A 22,802-nucleotide genomic window follows, 5' to 3' on the forward strand; every position below is an offset into this window, starting at 1 on the left:
TAAGTTGTCAGAGGATGGGGAAGGCACTCCCTTAAACAACTTCACTTCCTGTTCTCCACACACCTCTGTCCTCCTGTGAGCCATCATTGTAGTTAACTTGCTTGCGGATACGTTTGCCCTTCCCCAGATTCCTGGCCAGGTCTTCTTGCTGCTGTTCATAATGATGGCGAAGCAACTTTTCCCAGTAATCTGGATCCACTGACTCTTCCTGTTTGATAATCTCCCGTTCAACCTCCTCCTCCTCCTACCACAGAAATATCAGTTATTAAGAATAGCCCTTTCATATGCAGGCTTACTCAGAAACAAGCCCCCACAGACCTTACTCCCCAGTAGGTTTAAAGCAAGAATGGGAAACCTTTAGCTTTGGCCTACGGCTCCCATCTGTCCTGTACAGCATGATCAACAGCAAGGGACAGTGAGAGTTACAGTCTAAAACATCTGGAGGGCCTAATGTTCTCCATCCCTGCTATAGAGATCCTTTACCATGCATCCAGAGCCAAGAAGCAGTAACTAAATTCTTACTTACCCCCATTTCCTCTTCACGCACCACATACTGAGCCACCTTGAAGGAGCTCAGATACTCGTTCATGCCTTGGATCTCAGCATCCTCTATCTCATCCTGGTTTCGGTCCAGGAGACGTTCAATTGCCTTATCATCATAATGAATGACACTGCTGTCCTCACTTTCCTTGGTATCACCTAGAGTAGGAACACAGATGCTTTGCTTTAATTCAGAGGATTAAAGCATACAGAAGAAACAAAGAAGAAAAAGTTACCTAGTTCACTCACTTTGTGTTGTGTTGCGCAGGTTCTTACCACTTTCAGTAGCTTCATCTTTAAAAAGTTCTTCAGTACCAAACTTAAGAATGTCATCAAGTTCCTGTTTTGACATAGAACCAGTCTTCGAGCCCAATCCTGGCCTCACAACCAAATGGGTCAGCATCATTTTTTTCTTGGCTACTTGTGTTATCCGCTCTTCCACTGAGGCTCTTGTGACAAAACGATAAATCATTACTTTCTTGTTTTGTCCAATTCGGTGAGCACGGCTGAAGGCCTGACAGAGGCAAAAGAGATGGGAGAAAAGGTTTTTACAATTCATATTTCTCTCTCTGGCTTTGGAACTTTTGTTTTCTTCACCTTCCAATGACATGTTTTCATCATGATTCTATGATCATTTTCATCCTTATCCTTTTTTAAAATTCTATCTGATAGTCTTGTCTTGTGCTTTAAACTCACCTGGATGTCATTATGTGGGTTCCAGTCAGAGTCATAGATTATTACGGTGTCTGCAGTGGCAAGATTGATACCAAGGCCTCCAGCTCTTGTAGAAAGTAAGAAGCAGAACTGCGGGGCACCAGGAGCTAGAAAAACAAGACAAGACACTGTAACACCATAGACCTGGAGTACCCAGTCCTTTCATTTTCAGAGGATTCTCCAGATGAACCACAGTGATTTAAAAGGTCATCCAACATGATTGGCAAAGGGTGGGGCAGGGGGAGGAAGAAATTCAAGATAACAGAACATGTTATACATTCTTTAATATCCATACCATTGAAACGATCAATGGCTTCTTGGCGCATATTTCCTGTGATTCCACCATCGATTCTCTCATACTTATATCCTTCATGTTCCAGAAAGTCTTCCAACAGGTCCAACATCTTGGTCATCTTAAAATAATAATAATGAATAGAGGGAAGATGCACTAAATTCATTGGTCTAATGTACCACCATTTTAACAGCTTATATGATACACAATCATCCACAGTCACTGGAAGAAAAGACTGTTCTTAGTTACCTGAGAGAAAATTAGCACTCTGTGCCCTCCCTCCTTGAGGTTCTTTAACATCTTCTGCAGCAGAAGCAACTTCCCAGAGGCACGAATTAGAGCACTGCCATCATACATCCCATTGGGCATCTTCGGTGCTTCCTGGATATAAAGAGGAAAATAAAAAGGAGGTAGCTAGAAGAGAGGGTATTTTTTGAATTTCTGGTCTTGGCCAGATTATTGTTCACAAATGTCATCTTATTCTGAAGGTATTCTAGTAGCCTTCTTGCCAATGCTGCTCCAGTACTTCACTAAGTTTTACATTTGCCATATTTCTGTATCTTTTATCTACAAAAAAATCCTGATCACTCCACGGAAGAGATAGCATAGCAAAACACGGATGTTCTATTACTTAAGAAATGTCACATTTCAGCCTGAGATGACCATCAAGTGATTAATTCATCCTCACTAGTGACTGTAACACAAGACTGATAATGAAGTTAACTATCAAGATCCCAAGAGATAGTTGCAGGTGGGACTTGATAAATGTAAATTATCAAGAAAAAGCAGTAAGAAGCCATAAGCAGGAGTTGTTTTTTTTAACTCAAGAAAGCAAACAGCCCAATTCCTCTAATGGAATGCAGGAAAAATATATGCTTGTTTTCAGACAAGGTTGTAGGGAAAATGGAACCTACCATAGCAGCTACAGGAAAGAGATATGGGTGGTTGCAGCATTTCTTCAGATCCATAACCACATTGAGTAAAGAAACTTGGTTGCCACCACCTCGGGCATTCAAGGCTTCAAAATTTCTTGTCAGGATATATTTGTAGTACTTCCTGTAAAACATGCACTTTACTAAACTCTTTTCACATAACACTAATCGGTTGCAAACATTTAGCACCAGCACACTGAAGCACAGATCTATTACCAAACTCCAACCACTTTGACCTCTGAGAAGTAAAAGTCTATTTTATATACCTGAGTAAGCATGGAGGACTAACAACTGAAATCTGAATATATCACACATTTAACTCTAAATCAGCATCCCAAGACAAAATTGGAGAGATGCATTAACTAAAACTAATTTATTTCAGGATGCTTCAAAAACAAACAAAAAAACAAAACAAAACAAAAAAAAGGTTCACTCAATAAAGAAATAAGCAGACAATGATCTGACACTTACTTCTGCATAGGACTTAGTTCCACTCTGACAATAAGCTCTGTCTTGGAAGGCATGTTCTTGAAGACGTCAGCCTTCAAGCGCCTCAGCATGTGAGGACCCAACATATCATGAAGCTTTTTGATCTGATCTTCCTTGGCAATATCTGCAAACTCCTCTAGGAAGCCCTCCAGGTTGCTATGAAAGAATTGAGACAGACACTCAAGAAGAAAGAAAACAAAAAGGAACCGGTAAATTACAAGCCAAGAAACTGTGTCGAACTGTACACTGCAGGACTTACTGAAATCTTTCTGGTGTCAAGAAGTTAAGGAGGTGAAACAATTCCTCCAGATTGTTCTGCAGAGGGGTCCCTGTAAGCAGGAGTTTGTGCTGAAGAGAGTAGCCATTCAACACCCGGAAAAACTGAAGGCAGTGTTGGGAGAAAGAAAAAGGAGATTTACTGTTATTTAAATGGACCAGAAGACAAACACTCATTTTGTCTATGAGTTTTACATAAACTGTGTAATCTCTTACCTATGTAAAGGCATAACCCTGTAACATTTTGAAAAATGTACTAATGTCACACTGTTTCATAAACCACAAGAAAAGAAAATCAACATGGGATTAAAATGAAGACTCCAGATATTTTGGGATGGCAGTAGAAACATAATGCTTAAACAAAGATTCTTTAGACAAATGTTGTTTGTTCTTAAAGGCAGATACACTTGTGCAACACATTTGTGCAAAAGCTGTAATTACATTGCACGGGAGCTGCAAGGCATACCCCAAGATATTACGAAGTGTTAATATAACTAAAGCTAAACGTGTACAAAGAGTATAAAAAAGTTGCAGGTGACATAGTCGGCTGAAAAGCTCATTAACCATGGTAGTTCAAAAAGAAAAAGATATAAAATCTAGGAAACCTCCTATAGCCTAAGGCATAAATCATGAAATTAGGAATCATGGGAGTTTCAGATAAGTAATTTGTCCCTACCTTGGACTGATTATTCTTCAATCTGTGTGCTTCATCCACTATAAGACAAGCCCAGTCAATAGAGCCCAGAATAGCCATGTCAATTGTGATCAACTCATAGGAAGTGAGCAACACATGGAACTTAACAGATGCTTCTTTCTAAAAGTATTAAAGGGCACACCATTAGAATTTTAAAGAAAATGAAGGGAAGAAAAGTGTAGTCATAGACAAGAACTAGACTCCCACTATTCATCATTTAAATGTCACTAGGATCTACTCAGAAGCCCAAAACATTCTCAAAAAAGCACTAATTCAAGTTAGTCTGCCATAGTACCTTCATTCTGGAAGCTTTCTTTCCGCCACGTATAGCATTGTCTTCAAAAGAAAATTCGTTCTCACGGATAATAGCTCGGCTGTCTTTGTCCCCAACGTAAGTCACCACATACATGTCAGGGGCCCACATTTCAAATTCTCTCTCCCAATTGATGATGGTAGACAATGGAGCACTCACCAAGAAAGGCCCTTTAGAGTGTCCCTATGGTAAGATAAACCCAAAATTTAACACAACAGGAAATACACTTCTGGAACATTTGTACATACATATTTCAAAAGATACTTGAACCTCACCTCTTTGTAAAGTGAGTACAGAAACACTGCTGTCTGTACAGTCTTTCCCAGACCCATTTCATCAGCCAGAATGGTGTCTGTGCCTTGGGCCCAAGAGAAACGCAGCCAGTTCAGGCCCTCCAGCTGATAAGGATGCAGTGTTCCTCCAGTCACATCAAGGTAATCAGGTTGTCTATCATACTTTACGGTAGGCTGCAGAGATGTAGAAAACCAATTCAGAATGGTCTCATTCCTGCCTGGCAGTACTGAGACAAGCCAGCTACCAAGGACTGCTTCACTGGGTAGCACAGTGTGTTCCAGTTCTGAGTTTAGCACAACAACCCTGGTTTGTAAAACTTGCCACGCTAATGACTTTAGATCCTGAACCAGAGTTAACAAATTTTAGCCTCTCTCTTTCTTCTTCTATAACCTCTCCATCTCTAGCATCAAAAACAAATGTAAGTGTAAGACATCTCAATCAGAGGTCTTATGTGCACATTCCAGCAAGTACAGGTCCTGAGCACATGCATGCAAATTTCCATTTTTTTTAAAGAATGTCTATATTCCCTGCTTGTGAAATGTTTGATAAGGAAAGGATGGAGATAGCATAGCTATTGCTATGAACAAGGGACATAACTACAGGAAAAATGATGGTATCTATGAAGAATAAATGGAAACTGCAAAGAACAGAAAAATCAGAACATTTCAATCAGGCAAAAACCTTGCACATCCTGGATTCTGTGTAGACCAGGTAGCAATGTGAAACCCTGGTAAAATACTTTTTCTCAAAGATTTTCTTCCTGGGAAAATTGGATTATGGAATATGACGAATAAAAAGTTTGTAAGTAAAGTTGTTCACATAACGGTGGATCCCATTTTGAGAGAAAGGTAGTATATAAATCCCATAAATAAAATGAAATAAATATTTAATCTCCCCCAAATGAATTCAAAAAACTTATGTATGTATATGATCAGATCAATGCTATTCCCATCCCTGCTTTCTTTTTTCTCTGTTTTTATTTTTTATGGAAATAAATTTGTAATGCCTACTTGGCACTATAAAAATACAAAAGGGGACAAAACAATTATCTTTTACTATGCTGAAGGTTTCTTCTATCTTTAATGTTTTTGCCTGCTCCTAATAAACCTGCAAAACCAATAAATTTCTTTGCAGCTCAGGACAACATAGCTAACTTGTAACAAAACAAAAAAGGTTTTTTTAACAGAAAAGTTCACTCTACTTATAATAATTGTCTCAATAAACTGTATTTTAATATGATATATGAAACATGATACTGTTAAGACAAACAACTTTATATGTAATACACTTTCATATTCATAAAATAACAAAATGATTTCCAATCTGTAAAAGATACAAATATTGCATTTTTTTCCAAAATAGGAGAGAATTCTCTCCCCCCCACTTCAAAATTCCCAGAAATTTTACATACTAAACACCAGCCTTGCTCAACCTGGTGCCCTCCAAATGTATTAAATCTCCAGCTGTTTTGGATTTCAACTCCCACTGACATATTAGTTAAAAGTGATGGGAATTTCAAGACAGCTTTAAGATGAAGAGGACTGGTTTTATTTGTTTGTTTGATATCCTGCTTTTCAACCAGTACAAACCACAAATTAGCTTCCAATCACCTAAAACAAAGTACAATTCAACAAGAGTAATACAAGACTAAAAGAATTAAACCAGAATTCTATTTAAAGCACACAAGTTTAAAAGTATTAAAAGTATGTTTAACAGAGGAGCAACGCCCCATTAAAAGCTGCATTTGCTAAAACAAATTAAAAACTAAATGCATGCCTAAATGAGAAGGCCTTTACCTGCCGGAAGGGGCCTAACCAAAACCCTCTTGAAAGGGAGATTCACAACTTCGGAGTAGCTACTGAGAAGGCTTAATCTGATACAGACTACAGATTATTGAAAATGGTTGAGAGCTCATCAGATAAGATCAACTGTTCTGGTAAAAGTTTATTTCACCATTTCAGAGAAGCAAATTCCCCTTTAGACAACTGAACTGTGTTCCTGCATTCTCCCATTCAACAACAGAAAGCACCAACTGCCAGAGGGAGCATCATTTGCCCTTTATTCCATAGCCTCATCTTGCTTTGACACAAGGTTGTATTTATGAAATAGTGAATTAACCTCATCTCACTAGGTGCAACCTGAGATAAAATTCTACCCAACAACATCAAAACTGATTCATGACCAGGTTTCCAGATAACTATAGAAATTATACATGCTTGCTATGACTTGGATGACAAAATTGGGGGTATACTTATCAAATTCGCAGATGACACCAAATTAGGAGTAGCCAGCACCCCTGAGGACAGGACCAAAATTCAGAATGACCTTAATAGATTAGAAAGCTGGGCCAAAGCTAACAAAATGAATTTCAACATGGAGAAATGTAAGGTACTGCACTTAGGGCGGAAAAATGAAATGAACAGATATAAGATGGGTGACACCTGGCTGAATGAAAGTACATGTGAAAGGGATCTAGGAGTCCAAGTAGACCATAATTTGAATGTGAGTCAACAGTGTGATGTGGCAGCTAACAAGGCCAATGCAATTTTAGGCTGCATCCATAGAAGTATAGTGTCTAGATCAAGGGAAGTAATAGTGCCACTCTATTCTGCTCTGGTCAGGCCCCACCTGGAATATTGTATCCAGTTCTGGGCACCACAATTTAAAAAGGATGTTGAGAAATTGGAGTGTGTCCAAAGGAGGGCGACTAAAATGGTGAAAGGTCTGGAAACCATGCCCTATGAGGAACGACTCAGGGAGCTGGGGATGTTTAGTCTGAAGAAGAGAAGGTTAAGAGGTGATATGATAGCCCTGTTTAAATATTTGAAGGGATGTCATATTGAGAAGGGAGCAAGCTTGTTTTCTGCTGCTCCAGAGAACAGGACCCAGAACAATGGATTCAACCTACAGGAAAGAGATTCCACTTCAACATTAGGAGGAACTTCCTGACAGTAAGGGCTATTTGACAGTGGAACACACTCCCTTGAAGTGTAGTGGAGTCTCCTTCCTTAGAAGTCTTTAAACAGAGGCTGGATGGCCATCTGTCAGGGATGCTTTGATTGAGAGTTCCTGCATGGCAGAATGGGATGGCTCTTGCTGTCTTTTCCAACTCTATGATTCTATGATGACCTTACAGAAATTTAGTTCATGCTTTGGCTACATGTTTTCCCCCATCCTGACCATGCAAGCTCCAATGCACTTCTACTTTTTTATGTCTTTCACCCCCACCATTAACTCACATCAACTGTTGGTGTTTCTGGGGGCCTCTCTAATTTCCGTAACTTCACCTTCTTTATCTTTTTGCCGGGTCTTCCTTCCTCACCTCTCATCAACTCCCTGTGTAAGAAAACAACCATAGTGTCATTAGACAGGCTCTGAAATACAACAGAAGGTAGATGGGAAACATTTCCTACTCAGAGCAAAAGGTACAGGGCTGATACAGAGTCATAATACTTTCAGGAATAAAGCAGCAAAATACCCACACCCCATTCATATTACCAAACTGTCTTTCTCTTTTCCAATGTTCAATAAAGTATTCAATAAAGCTATGCCATCACCTGTGATTCCAATATCCCTGCTTGAAGATATCATAATCCTGCACTTCTGCCTCCTCATTTTCCCAAGAAGCTTGGTCATATGGTAGATCTCTCCATTTGATGAGATAGTGAACATTCCCCTTCTTATCCACACTGGAAGAAAAACACAATCTTGATAGTAATCTAAAGGTGGTTGTCAAACCAGTGATACACATACACTAGTGTGACACAGAAGCAGTCTAGGTGGGGCATCACATTTTCATAACCATTACTAAGAATTCATACTCTCAAACTCTATGCCCTCTGGCAAGTTTGACATGCAATTTTCTGAAACCCAGAGTATCTGTGACGTTTTGGCATTCTAGTAGTAACTTTGGACATTTCATGGTTCATCTAACTCTCCATTTCCCTGCCACTACAGTACTAAAAATGATAAACATATTAAAATGTATCACTCTTGGAACAGGAAGAATAAAGCTTTTTGTTTCTAACTTTGTGGGACTGAAGTTCTTTGACAGAATGTTTGGTTGATGAAAAATCACTAAACATCAGTCTAATTCTTTTGACAAAACAGTGAAAAGTTCTCTTATCCCTGTTCTTTCCAAAAGCCCCCAAATTTTGGTGTACAGAGTTAGAGCCACTAGCATCAAGAATCAGGGCCCCCAAAGTGTAGTTGATCCCAAACCACAATATATGCTCTGCAAGAAAATCCAGTTGTTCTTCCATTCCTGCCTTCTAGAAAGAAAACACATTCTGGGAAAGCCTGCTTAGTTTTGGTTTTCAGGCTATCCCTACTGTTTTCCTCACCTGTGGTTGAGAATCCGATGGATCATCATCCACTCTGGCTTGATTCCATAACGGTAAAAACGTTCCTCCATTTCTGCAAACTTGGGGTCCTTGTTCTTGCGCTTGCGGCTCTTCTCTTCTTCCCCTCCAAAGTCCCCTGAGGGGGGCTCATCCATATCATTTTTACGTTGGTAATTACGAAACATTACCTGACAATGCAGTTCCAGCTGTGGTACAAACAGATGCAGTTACACACCATCTTAACATGGAGTTAGCCAGATTCCTTTCTTTAACCCAATAAAGACATCTTTCATTTACCTGCAGCTCAGACACCCAGGAGCAGTGCCAGTAGGACATGCCCTGCCATTTGACAAAGAACTGTCGTTCAGGCTTTCCTTCCAGTGGCTTGGGAGAAGGTGCATTTGGATCTGCATCAGCTGGCCGTGGTACTGGCGTGGGTAGTGGGGGCTGTCCCCACTTCCAAGTCAAAATCTTCTGCACCTTGCCTTTCAGAGGTGGACACTAGAGAAATTATGCAGAGATTTATAAAGATTGCTCCCCATAAGAATTTCCTTCCTTCTGCCCTCACTCCTTCGACGTTTGCTAGAACTTCGGATTATTTTCAGAACTGTCTACAATGCCAGAGAGCTCAACCACAATTTGTTTATATATTACCCTGAAAAGGCCCTAAAATTTCTAGCTCTAATATGCATTCTACAATCTACAAAGAAAGAGTGAAAATTTGTCAGGGGTTATCTCTCCAATTATCCAACAGACTAGGCATGGAATTTTTGCCAACTATGAAAGCAGGAGAAATACTCTATTTTGGGAGGAAATGGAAAACCTTGCCAGGTGTAGTCTGGAAAAGGAGAGTTCTTCAACAAACTAAGCCTTTTGCTGGGTGCAGAGAGCAACAGTATGCTGGGGCATCTGGGAGCTGACAGAGTTTATAGAAACATCTGCAAAAGTCATAGTAGTTTACAAGTGATGAGCCATTTTAATTGGCAGCTCATCTCCACATCATCAAAAGTGAAACTCCTAACTTTTGGAGTTTCAAGTGGTCTGAAACTTATCCATGGTTAAGAGCTCAGCCGTCATAATTGTTTCAGATGATGATGATGATAATAATAATAATGTATAGCCCGCCCAATCACAAGGAATCCGGGCAGATTACAGCAATAAAAATACATAGAGAATACAATAAAATAAAATCAATAAAATTATATTTTACACATATAGCCCAATCTCACTTTACATTCCTTATATCACTGAAACCTTGGGCCAGAAATCACAGTAGTGCATTCTATTTAAACATGAAAAATTGTATCTGAATTTGGCTGCTTTTACCAAAATGCAGTAATCAAGTTCACATCCAAATATGTTTTTACTTATTCATTTGAAACAAAATGTTCTCTATGGCAGCCATGCCTGTTTTTATCACCTAGGGCCAAATGCCATCTCATGTATGGCACTCCCACAGTCACTAACTCAGCTTAAACTCCCCACTTGTGAAAGAACTTAAGAACTCACAGTACAGCGTGGGCAAAGCCACTCTCCGTTGGGAATCTCCGGCAATGGGGGATTCAAGCAGTGGATATGGTAAGAAGAAGGACAGGCATCGCAGCACAATAGCTCTCCACCATCTTTACAAACACGGCAGAACTCCATGTGGTGATCGTCCTCCTCTTCTGCATCCCCTACAGCATCCTCCATTATTTCCTCACCCTCAGAATTATCTTCTTTGGCCTCCCATTGGATGCCCTCTTTCTCCTAAACGAGAAGGAGAAGTTAGATTAAGGTGCTAAAAATCCCAATAGGCAATCTGCCTAACACTACCTTCCCAGTCTTCTAACTTACATAATGTAACCCAAAACTCACACAATGTGGGCAGCTCCACTTGCCCTCTGGCGCTTTCTCCATATCTGGATCCAGACAAACCATGTGATAGGCACGAGGGCAAGTGTCACACAGGATGATCTCTCCCCCCTGTTGGCACACCTCACAGTAGTCCTGGTGGTCTGTTTCATAGCCATCAACAGTTGCAGCAGAATCTTCTTCTCCTAGCAGAGCAACACAGTGGAGAAATCATTACATATGACAGCAATGAGTTCTTCAAGGAAGCTACTTAAGCCTCATGCATCAATACACTATGTAGATTGCAAAGATCCACAGTTTAGGAAACTACAGCTGCTGAAGTGGTGGTCTTGAATGCCATCATCACATCCCAAAGTTGGAGCAGCAAAATAGTCACTTTATAGAATAAAAGGTCCAAAAAACACTAAGATTTTTTGAAACGGTCAATCTCACAGCAGGTTTTCTTGCTTGGAAAAACCTTTATACTGTGCATGTGCTCTCAGCTCTATAAAGGTAAAGGTAAAGATATTACCAATTGACAAGGTTGTCAGGTCATGTCCGACCATAGGGGGCAGTGCTCATCTCCATTACTAAGCCAAAGAGCCAGCATTGTCAGAGACTACTCTGTGATCATGTGGCCAGCATGATTGCACAGAACACTGTTTACCTTCCCACTGGAGAGGTACCTATTTATCTACTTGTATTTGCATGCTTTTGAACTGCTAGGTTGGCAGAAGCTGGGATTGGCGAGGTGGGCCCATCCCATAATTCGGCACCCAGGCCTTAAACTGCCAACCTGCCGATGATGTAATCAATGGAGTCAGCATCTTAACCACACTCTTCTAATCATAAAATCTGCATCCCTTAACTCACATACTCTACATATCACATTTCTCATCTGAGCAAAGTTCAATACCTTTCTTTTTCTTTTTCCCTGCTTTTAGTTTCTTGCGGCTGCGGCTGCTACGACTGGTGGATCCATCTGACACAGAGTAGCTGTTAATGCTTGCATCATCAAAATCGGACTCAACATCCAGGTCATCCTCCTCACTCTGAAAGAAAATCAAAACAAAACCAGGTCAGAGTCTAATATGATGTTCATACCACTCATATAGTATCTTGAAGGATGATCAAGTGAGCAGGAGCAAGCTCCCACCCCTCTTACCTAATAGGAAAAACTCACCGATGATCTTTTACGCTTGGAACCAAATCCCCCCAGCTTGATTTTCAAAGGTGCCACTTTCTTTGTCTTGGGTTTTTTGATATCAGGAATACGAGGACTGGGCTTGGGCTTCTTCCGGGCATTAGGCCCTAAAAGACACCATCATCAACCCCATTATTAACTAGCACCATAGACTACGCCTGTACTCAGCACCGCAAAAGTAGAAAACAAGCAAGATGAAGAGTTTTGCCAAAGACCTTGTAAGAGATTGCCAGAATTATCTTGGAAGCATAGCAAGCTAGAATTGTTCAGAGTTGCCAGAATGAAGTGATATCCTTAAAAAGATGGTGACTGCCCCATATAACCCAGCTAACCCCATATAAGTCCTTTACCTTTGCCTTCCTTGGTCTTGGCCTTTCGAAGTGGCACTTCAACTGGAGGCTGAGGAAGGACTGCATCCACATTAGCTACCATGCTTTCTACCACAGCTACTGCAGCTGCAGCAGCAGCTGCCACAGATGCCCCAGAGCTCCCTTTAAAGGGGTTGTTTGTGCTGAACTCTCTCCACTTGGCCCCCAGAACCATCATCATTTTGGAGACAGCAATTTTGGGATTCTTGGCAGCAATAAGTGGCCTGAGGTGATGGGGCAGAATAAGGAGGAGAAAAAGAACACCATGCTGGTCACTCTGGATGTCTTGGAAATCTTTACCAATCTCACCCCAACACCACTAACTTAAAGCAGCAGCAAAGAGAGGAAAAACTTTTCATGCATTAGCATAAGGAAAACTTGGGATCAGACAGACCATTGTTTGTGGCCAGTTACTCTAAAAACTCTATTTCAGCATCTCCCCTTATTATTATGCTTTATTTATATAACACTGTAGATTTACCCTTCTATGCAGAATAGTGAAGCCATTTCCCAGAGCAATCCAATATATTTACACACACACACCTCCAAGTATTATGACAGTGACAGTTCATTTAATATCTTTCCATAATATTCATATTTTGAACACATTCTCTCTGTATGTCTTACGAGAGCACTTTAAGGCAGATACCATTATGTCCTCCTCCCCTTCATAATCACAGATGAGATGCTGAGGCAGAGCTACAATAGCATTTATACTGACATCCAACAGATTTAGCAGTAAAGGTGAGGCTAATGGATTATGCTCTTCAACTTTATAGCACATTAGTTCACTGACCACTCATCTTCTCTAACCTATATTCCTGAAATGAATGCAAAAAAAACAGTAGAACGTACCTGACAAATTGACTAAAAGCCTTGTAATTGGTAAGAGTGCGATAATCCTCCTCTGTGAAAACATGATCAATATCCTCCATGCCCCAGTCCTCTAAAAGTTGGGCAGAAGACTTAGGTTCCTAGCGAAAGGGACAAGAAAAGCAGTTAGAGAGCGCCACACTAAGTAGACTTCACCCCTTTCCTGAACAGATATTTACTAGAAAGGCAAAACCACAGAGAATGTTTGAGGAGGACCCTGCAATAGGATAGAAATGACTACTCTGAAGAATCAAGACTAGTCATTCTTTTAGCCCCTAAGAAATAAAACATCACTCTCATTTAGCAGTACATTTTGTTTGGTCCACCTGCTCCACCTCCAGCCAAATCAAGAATGAGGAGGAATGAGGTGTGTACAAAGATAACAGGAAAACTGGAAGTAATTTAGTGGGACATTCAAGTATCTCCCCATTCACCTTGGAGTCATCATCCTCATCTTCTTCCTCTTCTTCCTCTTTGCGCTTGGCTTTGCTCTTCTTCTCCTTCTTAGGCCCAAGTTTCTTCTTCTTCTTCTTGCCAGGGGTATAGTCACTTCCCTCACTGTCTGAGCGCAGCAGCACTTCCTCTTCCTCCTCCACAAATTCATTTCCCTCACCTGAGCTGTCGCCAAGCTGGGATGGAGGGAGATAGAAGAATCCAGGCATATAGTTAGCACTCAAGCCTAGTCATTTCAAAAAAGATTAGCATGCAGACCCGTCTGTGCAGAAAGTCATTTTTCTTCCAAATATCTGTATGTCCTGCTCTATATCCCATACCTCTTTTTTCTGGCGTTTACTGAGCTTGGGCACTTTAGGTTCTTTCGTTTTTTTCGGCTTCTTCTTCTTCTTGATTTTTGGTATCTCTGCTTCTGATAACAGCTCTTCCTCTGGCTCTTCTTCTGGCTCTGAACAAAGTTACAGAGGCAACACAGAAAGACAACTCAGTTAAAAACACTTTTAGATTTCTTGTCCTAAATTAGATCCCAATTTTATGGGACAAAGCACACTGACAAAGCATGCCATAGACAACATCTTTTCATATGCATTTAAAACTTTCTTAATTTCCTCTACCTGTGTTCCTACCTCCCCATATATCCAATAACACAACTGTGTTCTGTAAGTAACATTCTCATGCACCAGCCCCCCCCCCCCCCCTTTTGCATTCTGAGAAGTATGGATTATTAGTCCAACACTAGCATTACATGATTAAGTGAGCAGGACAGATAACTGACACTGTCCCAAAAATCAGACACAGGGAGCTGAAATTTACGTCAACAAGCAAGAGAATCTATCAGCCAACAGTCACCTGCTAAATAACGATCGAGGCAGTCTCAAAATCCCCAATATAATCTCATTGCTTCCAACTAACTCTATAAGCAACTATTTGGACTCCTTCATCATGACTAGACTGCTACTATGCAGAGGTTCCATTTCAACCACCAGGTGCTTAGTCAGGTGCCAGCTCCTTCTAACTCACAATTACCTCTTCGCTATGCAAATGCAAGCTTTAACACTCCATCCTCCCCCCCTTTGCAGAGGCAGACACGCACAACACACACACACACACACACACAGAGGCACACACTTAACACATCACTCCTCACTCTGACAGACCACATTCCCATCTGTTCTTCCAATCCTCCACCCCCCCAAAAGCCCAGAGGGGCACAGCCAGCCGGCAGCTTCCTTTGTGACAAGATCCACAGTAACCCAGCCACTCTCCTTCCCTCCCTTCCTCCCCCTCCCTCCGCCACCCCCGCCCATTTCACGCAGCCAGAGTCACTAGCTCTCCCTCCAAGGGAAAATGGCCTCCTAACCACAGGCACTGGGCAGGATGAGGGAAGCCACAGGTCACAGCAGTTGCTGCAACTGAAGGACAAGGATCAGGGGGGAAACTGCTGCGGGTGGAGTCCTGCATTCCCAAACTAACAAATATATCCCATGCCAAAAGTATTTTCTTTGCATCCCTTCCTCCAGCATAGCCTACCCACCCTTCCCAGACCCTACACATTTCAGAGAACCTTAAACTGCGCTCCAAAAAGCCTGGAGGCAAGGATCCTCTACACACTTCCTCTAGGCTTTCTAATATCCACAGAAGAGAACCATCTCCCTCTTTGGTCTAGGGGCCCAAACAAACCCTGGGAAAAAAAATCTCTACTTTCCCATCTGAATCCTTGTCCCTTCTGGACTCCAGAAAAGACAGGACAGGTGACACTCTTTGAGGTAACAAGGACAGTAGTTCCCAGGGATCCAAAGCACCAGGGAGATTCTCACTGTATTCCCAGACCTATGTTGCCATGGCGGCCCCTCCATAAGTCAAATGATGCCAAGATCTGTACTTCAGAATAAAAAAATATATGACAAACCACACAATTTCCACCTCCCCGCTGTACTGTGCAGGACAACTCAATCCTCAGGTGAGCAGCTGTGAAGCAAACTACATTGGGTGTGGCTGGGAAGTAAAATGGGTCATGTAATAGCTCAAAGCACATCTCATTTTGGTCATAGACATATTTGAGCTCTCCAGTGGACAAAAGACAGCCAGGTACACGTCCACCTCATACGTCCTTCCAAGTGGCCTGAAATGTATTTCATCGACAGGAAACTCCATCCAAACTCTTCCTCTTCGCCCCCACTACCCTATTTTCCAGACCTCCTCTCCCCATAACAGGCCCAAGAAATTAACTCCACCACATATTCAGCAAAAGGAAGGCAAAAGGTAGTAACATGCACTCTTATAATAAACAGGTAGGATCCTACTAAACAAAACGTTCCCTTGCTCAATTCTTTTGTATCCAGTATTCCATATTCTTGCAAAAACAAGTTCAGAATCAGAGGCTGAATATTCAAAACAACTGAGGAGGAACCACAGGAAGTTGAGGAAGCAGGCAAGCAAGTAAGGCATCCCATGCATTAGCAGCCAGAGCGGTAAGTGCTTTATCTGAAAGTTATGAACAATTTTTGCTCCCTGCTCCATCCCTAACTTCCAAGTTCTCCCACTGCAACCAGAATGACACAGCAGAGTTATCAGAAAGCAGAGAAGATTCGATAGAGGGCAAGTTGCTGCCTCCAAGTTAAACCCATTAAGGGAAGGAGGGTATGGATTAAACCCAGTGTCTCAAGTCCCCTCCTTTTGTTTTGTGGGTGGATGGATGGATGGATGGGAGGGATCTCATGGCCCTCCCTGGTTGAAAAAGACAATAGACAAGCTCTTTACTCCTTCTTCTAAGAAAAAGCCATTCCAAAACGAGAAATTCAATTGCATCGCATCAATCTGTCTGTCCGTATACCTTGATGTTGGTGGATACTGTTGTTCAACAGGATTTCCATGTCCTCCTCGTCGCTGCCAGCAGAGCAGGGAGATGGGGATCCTATGCCAGATGCCATGTCCCCTGATTTGGAGGACAACCCTGGAGCTCACACAGTTCCTGCTATCTTGGCACCTCCTTACTACAAATGCCAGTGAAGTGCTGTATGAAGAGAAAAGAGTGAGCAGTAAGGCTTAAAATGACAACATTGTTATGACAACCAAAGGGGTTTGACTCTCCATAGGACACCCTGGAGGGAAAGAGAGAAAAACCTGAGCAAAGGAGGGCCAAGCAATTAGCTAACATCTTGGCCTGGGCACCCATACAAGATGGCTTTTAGGTAATGCCCTATTTGTCCCAGTCACCATCCCAGTGTAAACACGCTGAGGGGAGTGTCAACTTTGCGGTTCCAGTTCTTTGGAGGCTATTTTTAAACAGAGGCTGGATGGCCATTTGTCCCAGAGAGGGCTTTGATTGTGTCTTCCTGCATGGCAGAATGGGGTTGGACTGGATGATCCCTGAGGATCCCTTCCAACTCTAGGATCCTATGTGTCTTCTGCATGGCAGAAGGGGGCTGGACTAGATGGCCCTTGGGGTCTCTTCCAACTCTAGGATCCTATGGCCTGTTACAGACAGGCCAAAATAAAGCTGCTTCGAGTCACTTTGGAGGTATGGTATTTCAATGATGCATGCGTCCTAAGAGTCCAAAATCCGCACCAAAGCCACGTTATAGACCTAAGGACTGGAGTGCAGCTTTGGTGTGGCTTTTGGACTCTTAGGACTCATGCATCATTGAAATACCATACCTGCAAAGTGACTCGAAGCGGCTTTATTTTGGCCTGTCTGTAACAGGCCTATGTGTCTTCTGCATGGCAGAAGGGGGCTGGACTGTATCATCCTTGAGGTCTTTTCCAACTCTAGGATCCTAAGTGTCTTCTGCATGGCAGAAGGGGGCTGGTCTGTATCATCCTTGAGGTCTTTTCCAACTCTAGGATCCTAAGTGTCTTCTGCATGGCAGAAGGGGGCTGGACTAGATGGCCCTTGGGGTCTCTTCCGACTCTAGGGTCCTATGTACTCCTGCATGGCAGAATGGGGCTGGACTGTATGATCCTTGAGGTCTTTTCCAACTCTAGGATTTGATGTATTCCTGCGTGGCAGAATGGGGTTGGACTGGGCCCTGGGGGATCACTTCCAACCCTAGGATCCTATGTATTCCTGCATGGCAGAAGAGGGTTGGACTGGAGGGCCTTTGAGGATCCCTTCCAAGTCAATGGTTCTGCAACTTGACAAAATAACCAGCAAAACCCTGAACTCTCCCCCCCCCCCCTTTACCCTCCAAACTCCAAGTTTTATGAACGAATCCTTATCCTCTCAATATGGAGGGGATCCTCCTTTACCTGAGGAGGAATATACCACCCAAGGACTTAATACCTTTCTCGTTTGTGTTAGGACCAAAATAATGTCGAGTCACTGGGATTTGTGTGTTGGGGGGGAAGAGGAAGGACAATAGAAACGCTCTTCGGGGGGGGGGGTATCCGTTGAAACAAAACCACAACAAACAAACAACCCGGCAAACAAAAGGGAGCGAAGAAACTTGCCACACAAGACTCCCTCCGACCCAATCCCAAATCCCCTGCATTTGGATGGATGGGAAGGAGCCAAGTCACCTCAGACCTGAGGGAAGGGGAAATCAATGCTGAGGGGGAGGTTTGGAAAGAAGGCGGGGAGGGAAGGAGAGGAGGGAGGGAAGGAGGGAGGGTGGCTGTGTGGGGGAGGGATTTTGGGGTCCCTTTTATGGCTTAAGACGTGAAAGGGGGCGTTGGAAAGGCAATAAGCCCCCCAATAATAATAACCACCTCCTATTCCTCCTCCTCCTCCACGTGTTTGGGTCAGGGAAGCGAGGAGTTTTGGGGAAAGAAAAGGCTCATATTCCCCGACTCCAGAGAAGCCACGCAGCCCCTTTAATGCCCCCCACATATAAGAGACCGTTGGGGGTCTTTCTGGGGGAGTCGCCTTGGCCTCAAAACCCCAACATTGAGGGGCCTCTAAACACCACCCACACCCTACACACGCCCCCAGTGTCTGTCTGTCTGTCTCTTTCTCTCCTTCCTGCCCTCACCCGACTCGGGGCGCCCGGCTTCTGGTTTCTCGCCGCCGCCGCTGCTGAAGGGAAAATGGCTCCGGCTCCAGCGCCGCCTCTTAAAGTGGGGGGAAAAAAGAAGAAGAAGAAGAAGGGCCTTGCCAAGCCCCGCCCTCCTCCCCCCGCGCGCGCACTCCCGCCTCCATCCCATAATACGCCCGGTGCCCTAGCGACGGGTCCCACCTCCGTCACCTCAGCCACCCCCCCGCCTCCACTGGGGCATCCCATAATACTCCTTCCCCTCCCCGTCCACCCTACTGCATCCCATAATAATCCCCCCTTCCTCCTCAACTGTTTTCCCAAAAAAAAAAAAACCCATCCCATAATAACAACAACCCATCCCATAATAATAACAGTCCAGTTCTAGTCCCTCGCCTCTCTCTCCTCCCTGTGCGAGGAAACATCCCATAATACTCCCCCTTCCTCCTTAGTCACCATGCCATGATGCCTCCCTTCCCCCCCCCTCCACTCTTCCCTCACCCCACACCAGGCATCCCATAATAATCCCCCACATTCCCTCTCTCCTCCACTGCCTTGGACATCCCATAATAGTCTCCATCTCATCATCCCCCCCCCAAAAAAAAAAAAAACCACGCCACTGACTGACTGACTGACAGTCTGACATGACTGACAGACAGACAGACACATCCCATAATAATCATGGACTCTTGTTGGCATCCCATCACTGGCTCTCCCTCAGAGAAACATTCCATGCTGATGCTTGGAAGACGGGAGGGGGGCAGTGACATCCCATAATAGTTCCCACTGGCATCCCATAATAGTCCCCTCCCCCTCAGAGAGGCATCCCATAATACTCTCTCTCTCTCTTTCTCTCCCTCTCTGCCCCCCCCCCGCCCCCTCCGTGTCCAGTGAGACATCCCATAATACTCCTGCCAGCAACTCTCCCTCACACAGCTTTCCTGGCACTTAGCTGACTGGTCCCTCCCTCTCTTCACAGCCCATAATAATCACACACATACATACATACATATATACTCCACACACCCTCTTCTTCCTGCCCAGTGCCCAGCCAGAGTGGACAGGGCCCAGGAGGGCCTACAGAGACCCCAAAAATAAAAGGCTTCCCATTGATATATGTATAGAGAGAGAGAGAGAGTGCAACACAAGGGACACTGTGAGGGGAGAGAGAGAAGGAGAGGGCCATACTAGGCCCTGTGGCACATCCCATAATGCTACCACCACAAGGGCTGCCAGTACTAGCCTCTCCTCCGTTCTGCCTTCGGAGGATGGTGCCAGCTCTGCGCATCCCATAATCTTCCTTATAGGCCAAGCTAGACTCCAGAAGTCGGGCCCTTGTACTCTGAGGAGAAGAAGGCCTCACAATGTGTGTCTGGAGGAGGGCAGACAAAATGGTGGAAGGTCCGGAAACCATGACACAGAGACTTAGGGAGCTGGATAGGTTTAGCCTGGAGAAGGCTAAGGTTAAGAGGTGATGCCATAGCCCCGTGTAAATGTTTGAAAGGATCTCATACTCAAGTTCTTATACACCAAGTCAGACCCTTGTAGTCCAAGCAGAAGCCCTCTGAAGGCAGATCTCACAGCATGTGTCTGGAGGAAGATGGCCAATATGGTGGAAGGTCTGGAAACCACCAAGCCCTCTGAGAAGTGGCTGAGTGAACTGGGGATGTTTATCCTTGAGAAGAGAAGGTTAAGGGGTGATATGACAGCCCTGTATAAATATTTGAAGGGTAGCCAATACTGAAGATGGAGCAAGTTTTTAAACATCAATTTAGACCCTTATAGTCTGAGCAGAAGGCCTCTGAAGGCAGACCTCATTGCTCCATCATCCCAGACAGACCAACAACATAGGAGGAATGTGGCATGGCATCCCCAGATAACCCAGCTAGCCCTGTAAGTGACATTTAAGGAACCACATGTGTGACATTATATTAAACGCATTATGTTAGCATGAACGTCTGTGACAGTCACCGCACCAACACCTAAGGAATCCAGTTGGCCCTCTGTATCAGTGGGTTTGAGCATTTTATACTTTTAAAAAGTATACAATTCCAAAAAGCAAACCTTGATTTTGCTTTCTAAGGGACAACATTTCACCATGCGGTTGCATATAAAAGGACTTGAGCATTTTGGTATCCATGGGGAGTGGTCCTGCTGGAACCAAACTCCAATAGTTAGCAAGGACCCGCTATACTCCACCATCCGAGCCACACTGACAGCAGAGGGGGAATGTGGCCCAGTATCCCCAGGTAGCCCCATAAGTGACCTTTAACCACATGAGTAACATTATGTTGTTGTTGTTGCTGTGTGCCTACAAGTAATTTCTGACCCCAAGGTGAACCTATTGCGGGGTTTTCTTGACAAGTTTGTTCAAAGGTCACTCAGTGGGTTTCCATGGCTGAGCCGAGATTTGAACCCTGGCCTCCAGAGTCATAGTCCGACAGTCAAATTGTCTCTAACATTATATTATATGCATTATATCATACGCATGAACTTGGGTGACACTCACCCCATTAATATCTAATGAATGTTTACTCCACTTTTTCTTTGCTTTAAATATCTGAAAATTTGTTCCAGTTAAAACATAGGCCTTCCATCATAATATTAATATTAGATAATCAGATGAAAACTGAATATACATTATCAATAAGTAGCTAATATCCTTTTGCAAGCATACAGTGGCCTGTTACAGACTGCCAAAATAAAGCTGCTTTGGGTCTCTTTGGAGGTATGCTATTTAAATGATGCCTGGGTCCTAAGAGTCCAGAGGTCGTGCCAAAGCCACACTCCATTCCTAAGCACTGGAGTGCAGCTTTGGTGCAGCTTCCAGATTCTTAGGATGCATGCGTCATTTAAACAGCATACCTCCAAAGAGACCCGAAGCAGCTTTATTTTGGCAGTCTGTAACAGGCCTATATTATGCCCACTTGTGCACAGACCTCTGTACTATATGTCCAAATCACAACCCACAAAAGTACTAAACTGAGGTGACTGATACAGGCATAGATTCTATCATTTTAAATGTTAGTCTCAAACAGAAATCTCCCAGTAGATGTTCTGAAATACAGACGCACTATTCCTGTGATGGGTTGTCGTTAAAACATTCAACATACTAACCTCCTGTGGTTGTTGTTCTGTGCCTTCATGACATTTCTGACTTATGGCAACCCTATTGTGGGGATTTCTTGACAAGTTTCTTCAGAGAGGGCTTACCTTTGCCTTACCCTGAGGCTGAGAGAGTGTGACTTGCCCAAGGTCAACCATTATTATTATTATTATTATTATTATTAAACTTTATTTCTAAAGCGCTGTAATTATACACAGCGCTGTACAAAGTCGGTAAAATTAAAGAGTATATAAAAGCCTGCCCAAGGCGTACATTCTAAGATAATAACAATTAAAAGAGGAATAGATAAAATTACCATATAGAAAAGAAAAACAAATTAAAAACATCAACTATAAAACAAATCACATCACATCAGTGGGTTTACATGGCTGAGCAGGGAACCATGACCTCCAGGGTCCTAGTCCAATGTTCAAAACATTACACCACACCATCTCTTACACCACACTAACCTCCTACCATAATATTATACAGTATAACCAAATGTGGTCCTTGACATGCTTGAGGAGCAAACCACCAAACTCTCCTCTCTTGCTATGCAGTCCAGTGGTGTATACTGAAATTATAATGGATAATTACAAGGAGTGCTTCGTGGTTGCATAGGATCAGGTCAGCTATTCCTTCAAGTTATGTCCAGTTTATGGTGACCTTAAGACAAATCTATCACAAGGTTTTTTGTTTTGTTTTGCTGTTTTGCATTTTTTGTTCAGAGGGGTTTGCCTTTTGAGGCTGAGAAAGCATGACTTGCCCAAAGTCATCCAGTGAGTTGCCATAGCTGAGTGGGGAGTCAAATCCTCCTGAAGTCCTAGTCCAGCACTCAAACCATTTCATGCTGGCTCTCAGGACAGTTATAGGGACTGTACAGACAGGCCAAAATTAAGCTGCTTCAGGTCACTTTAGAGCAGTGGCTCCCAACCTGTGGGTCGGGACCCCTTTGGGGGTCACTTAAGACCACTGGAAAACACATATTTGCATATAGCAATGAAAATAATGTTATGCTTGGGGTCACCACAACATGAGAAACTGTATTAAAGGGTCGCGGCATTAGGAAGGTTGGGAACCAATGCTTTAGAGGTATAATGTTTAAATG

At 43.1% G+C, this 22,802-nt stretch overlaps 1 protein-coding gene across 2 annotated transcripts in view; it reads right to left on the reverse strand.

Moving 5' to 3' along the window:
- The window catches only part of CHD4 (chromodomain helicase DNA binding protein 4), a 34,049-nt gene extending 15,345 nt beyond the window's left edge, over positions 1–18,704 (reverse strand). The window contains exons 1-26 of one of the 2 annotated variants that reach the window (XM_089488917.1): positions 18,589–18,704; positions 16,452–16,631; positions 13,939–14,066; positions 13,600–13,794; positions 13,148–13,266; positions 12,275–12,516; positions 11,904–12,031; positions 11,637–11,772; positions 10,865–10,926; positions 10,397–10,636; positions 9,185–9,388; positions 8,888–9,093; positions 8,102–8,233; positions 7,784–7,880; positions 4,526–4,717; positions 4,233–4,433; positions 3,920–4,057; positions 3,227–3,348; positions 2,950–3,123; positions 2,461–2,602; positions 1,796–1,927; positions 1,550–1,667; positions 1,237–1,361; positions 790–1,054; positions 527–699; positions 64–244 (exon numbers count right to left, since the gene is read on the reverse strand). In XM_089488917.1, the coding sequence (XP_089345043.1) occupies positions 64–244; positions 527–699; positions 790–1,054; positions 1,237–1,361; positions 1,550–1,667; positions 1,796–1,927; positions 2,461–2,602; positions 2,950–3,123; positions 3,227–3,348; positions 3,920–4,057; positions 4,233–4,433; positions 4,526–4,717; positions 7,784–7,880; positions 8,102–8,233; positions 8,888–9,093; positions 9,185–9,388; positions 10,397–10,636; positions 10,865–10,926; positions 11,637–11,772; positions 11,904–12,031; positions 12,275–12,516; positions 13,148–13,266; positions 13,600–13,794; positions 13,939–14,066; positions 16,452–16,548 (3,949 nt within the window). In that variant the 5' untranslated portion in view covers positions 16,549–16,631; positions 18,589–18,704. Of the gene's footprint in view, positions 1–63; positions 245–526; positions 700–789; positions 1,055–1,236; positions 1,362–1,549; positions 1,668–1,795; positions 1,928–2,460; positions 2,603–2,949; positions 3,124–3,226; positions 3,349–3,919; positions 4,058–4,232; positions 4,434–4,525; positions 4,718–7,783; positions 7,881–8,101; positions 8,234–8,887; positions 9,094–9,184; positions 9,389–10,396; positions 10,637–10,744; positions 10,927–11,636; positions 11,773–11,903; positions 12,032–12,274; positions 12,517–13,147; positions 13,267–13,599; positions 13,795–13,938; positions 14,067–16,451; positions 16,632–18,588 lie in introns of both variants that reach the window. The other variant, XM_089488916.1, reaches the window with a different exon arrangement.
- Positions 18,705–22,802: the final 4,098 nt, after the last annotated feature.

This window comes from Sceloporus occidentalis, unplaced genomic scaffold (genome assembly GCF_023333645.1).
Source record: "Sceloporus occidentalis isolate IW3139 unplaced genomic scaffold, rSceOcc1.0.p SCAF_1, whole genome shotgun sequence".
Taxonomy (NCBI): domain Eukaryota; kingdom Metazoa; phylum Chordata; class Lepidosauria; order Squamata; family Phrynosomatidae; genus Sceloporus; species Sceloporus occidentalis.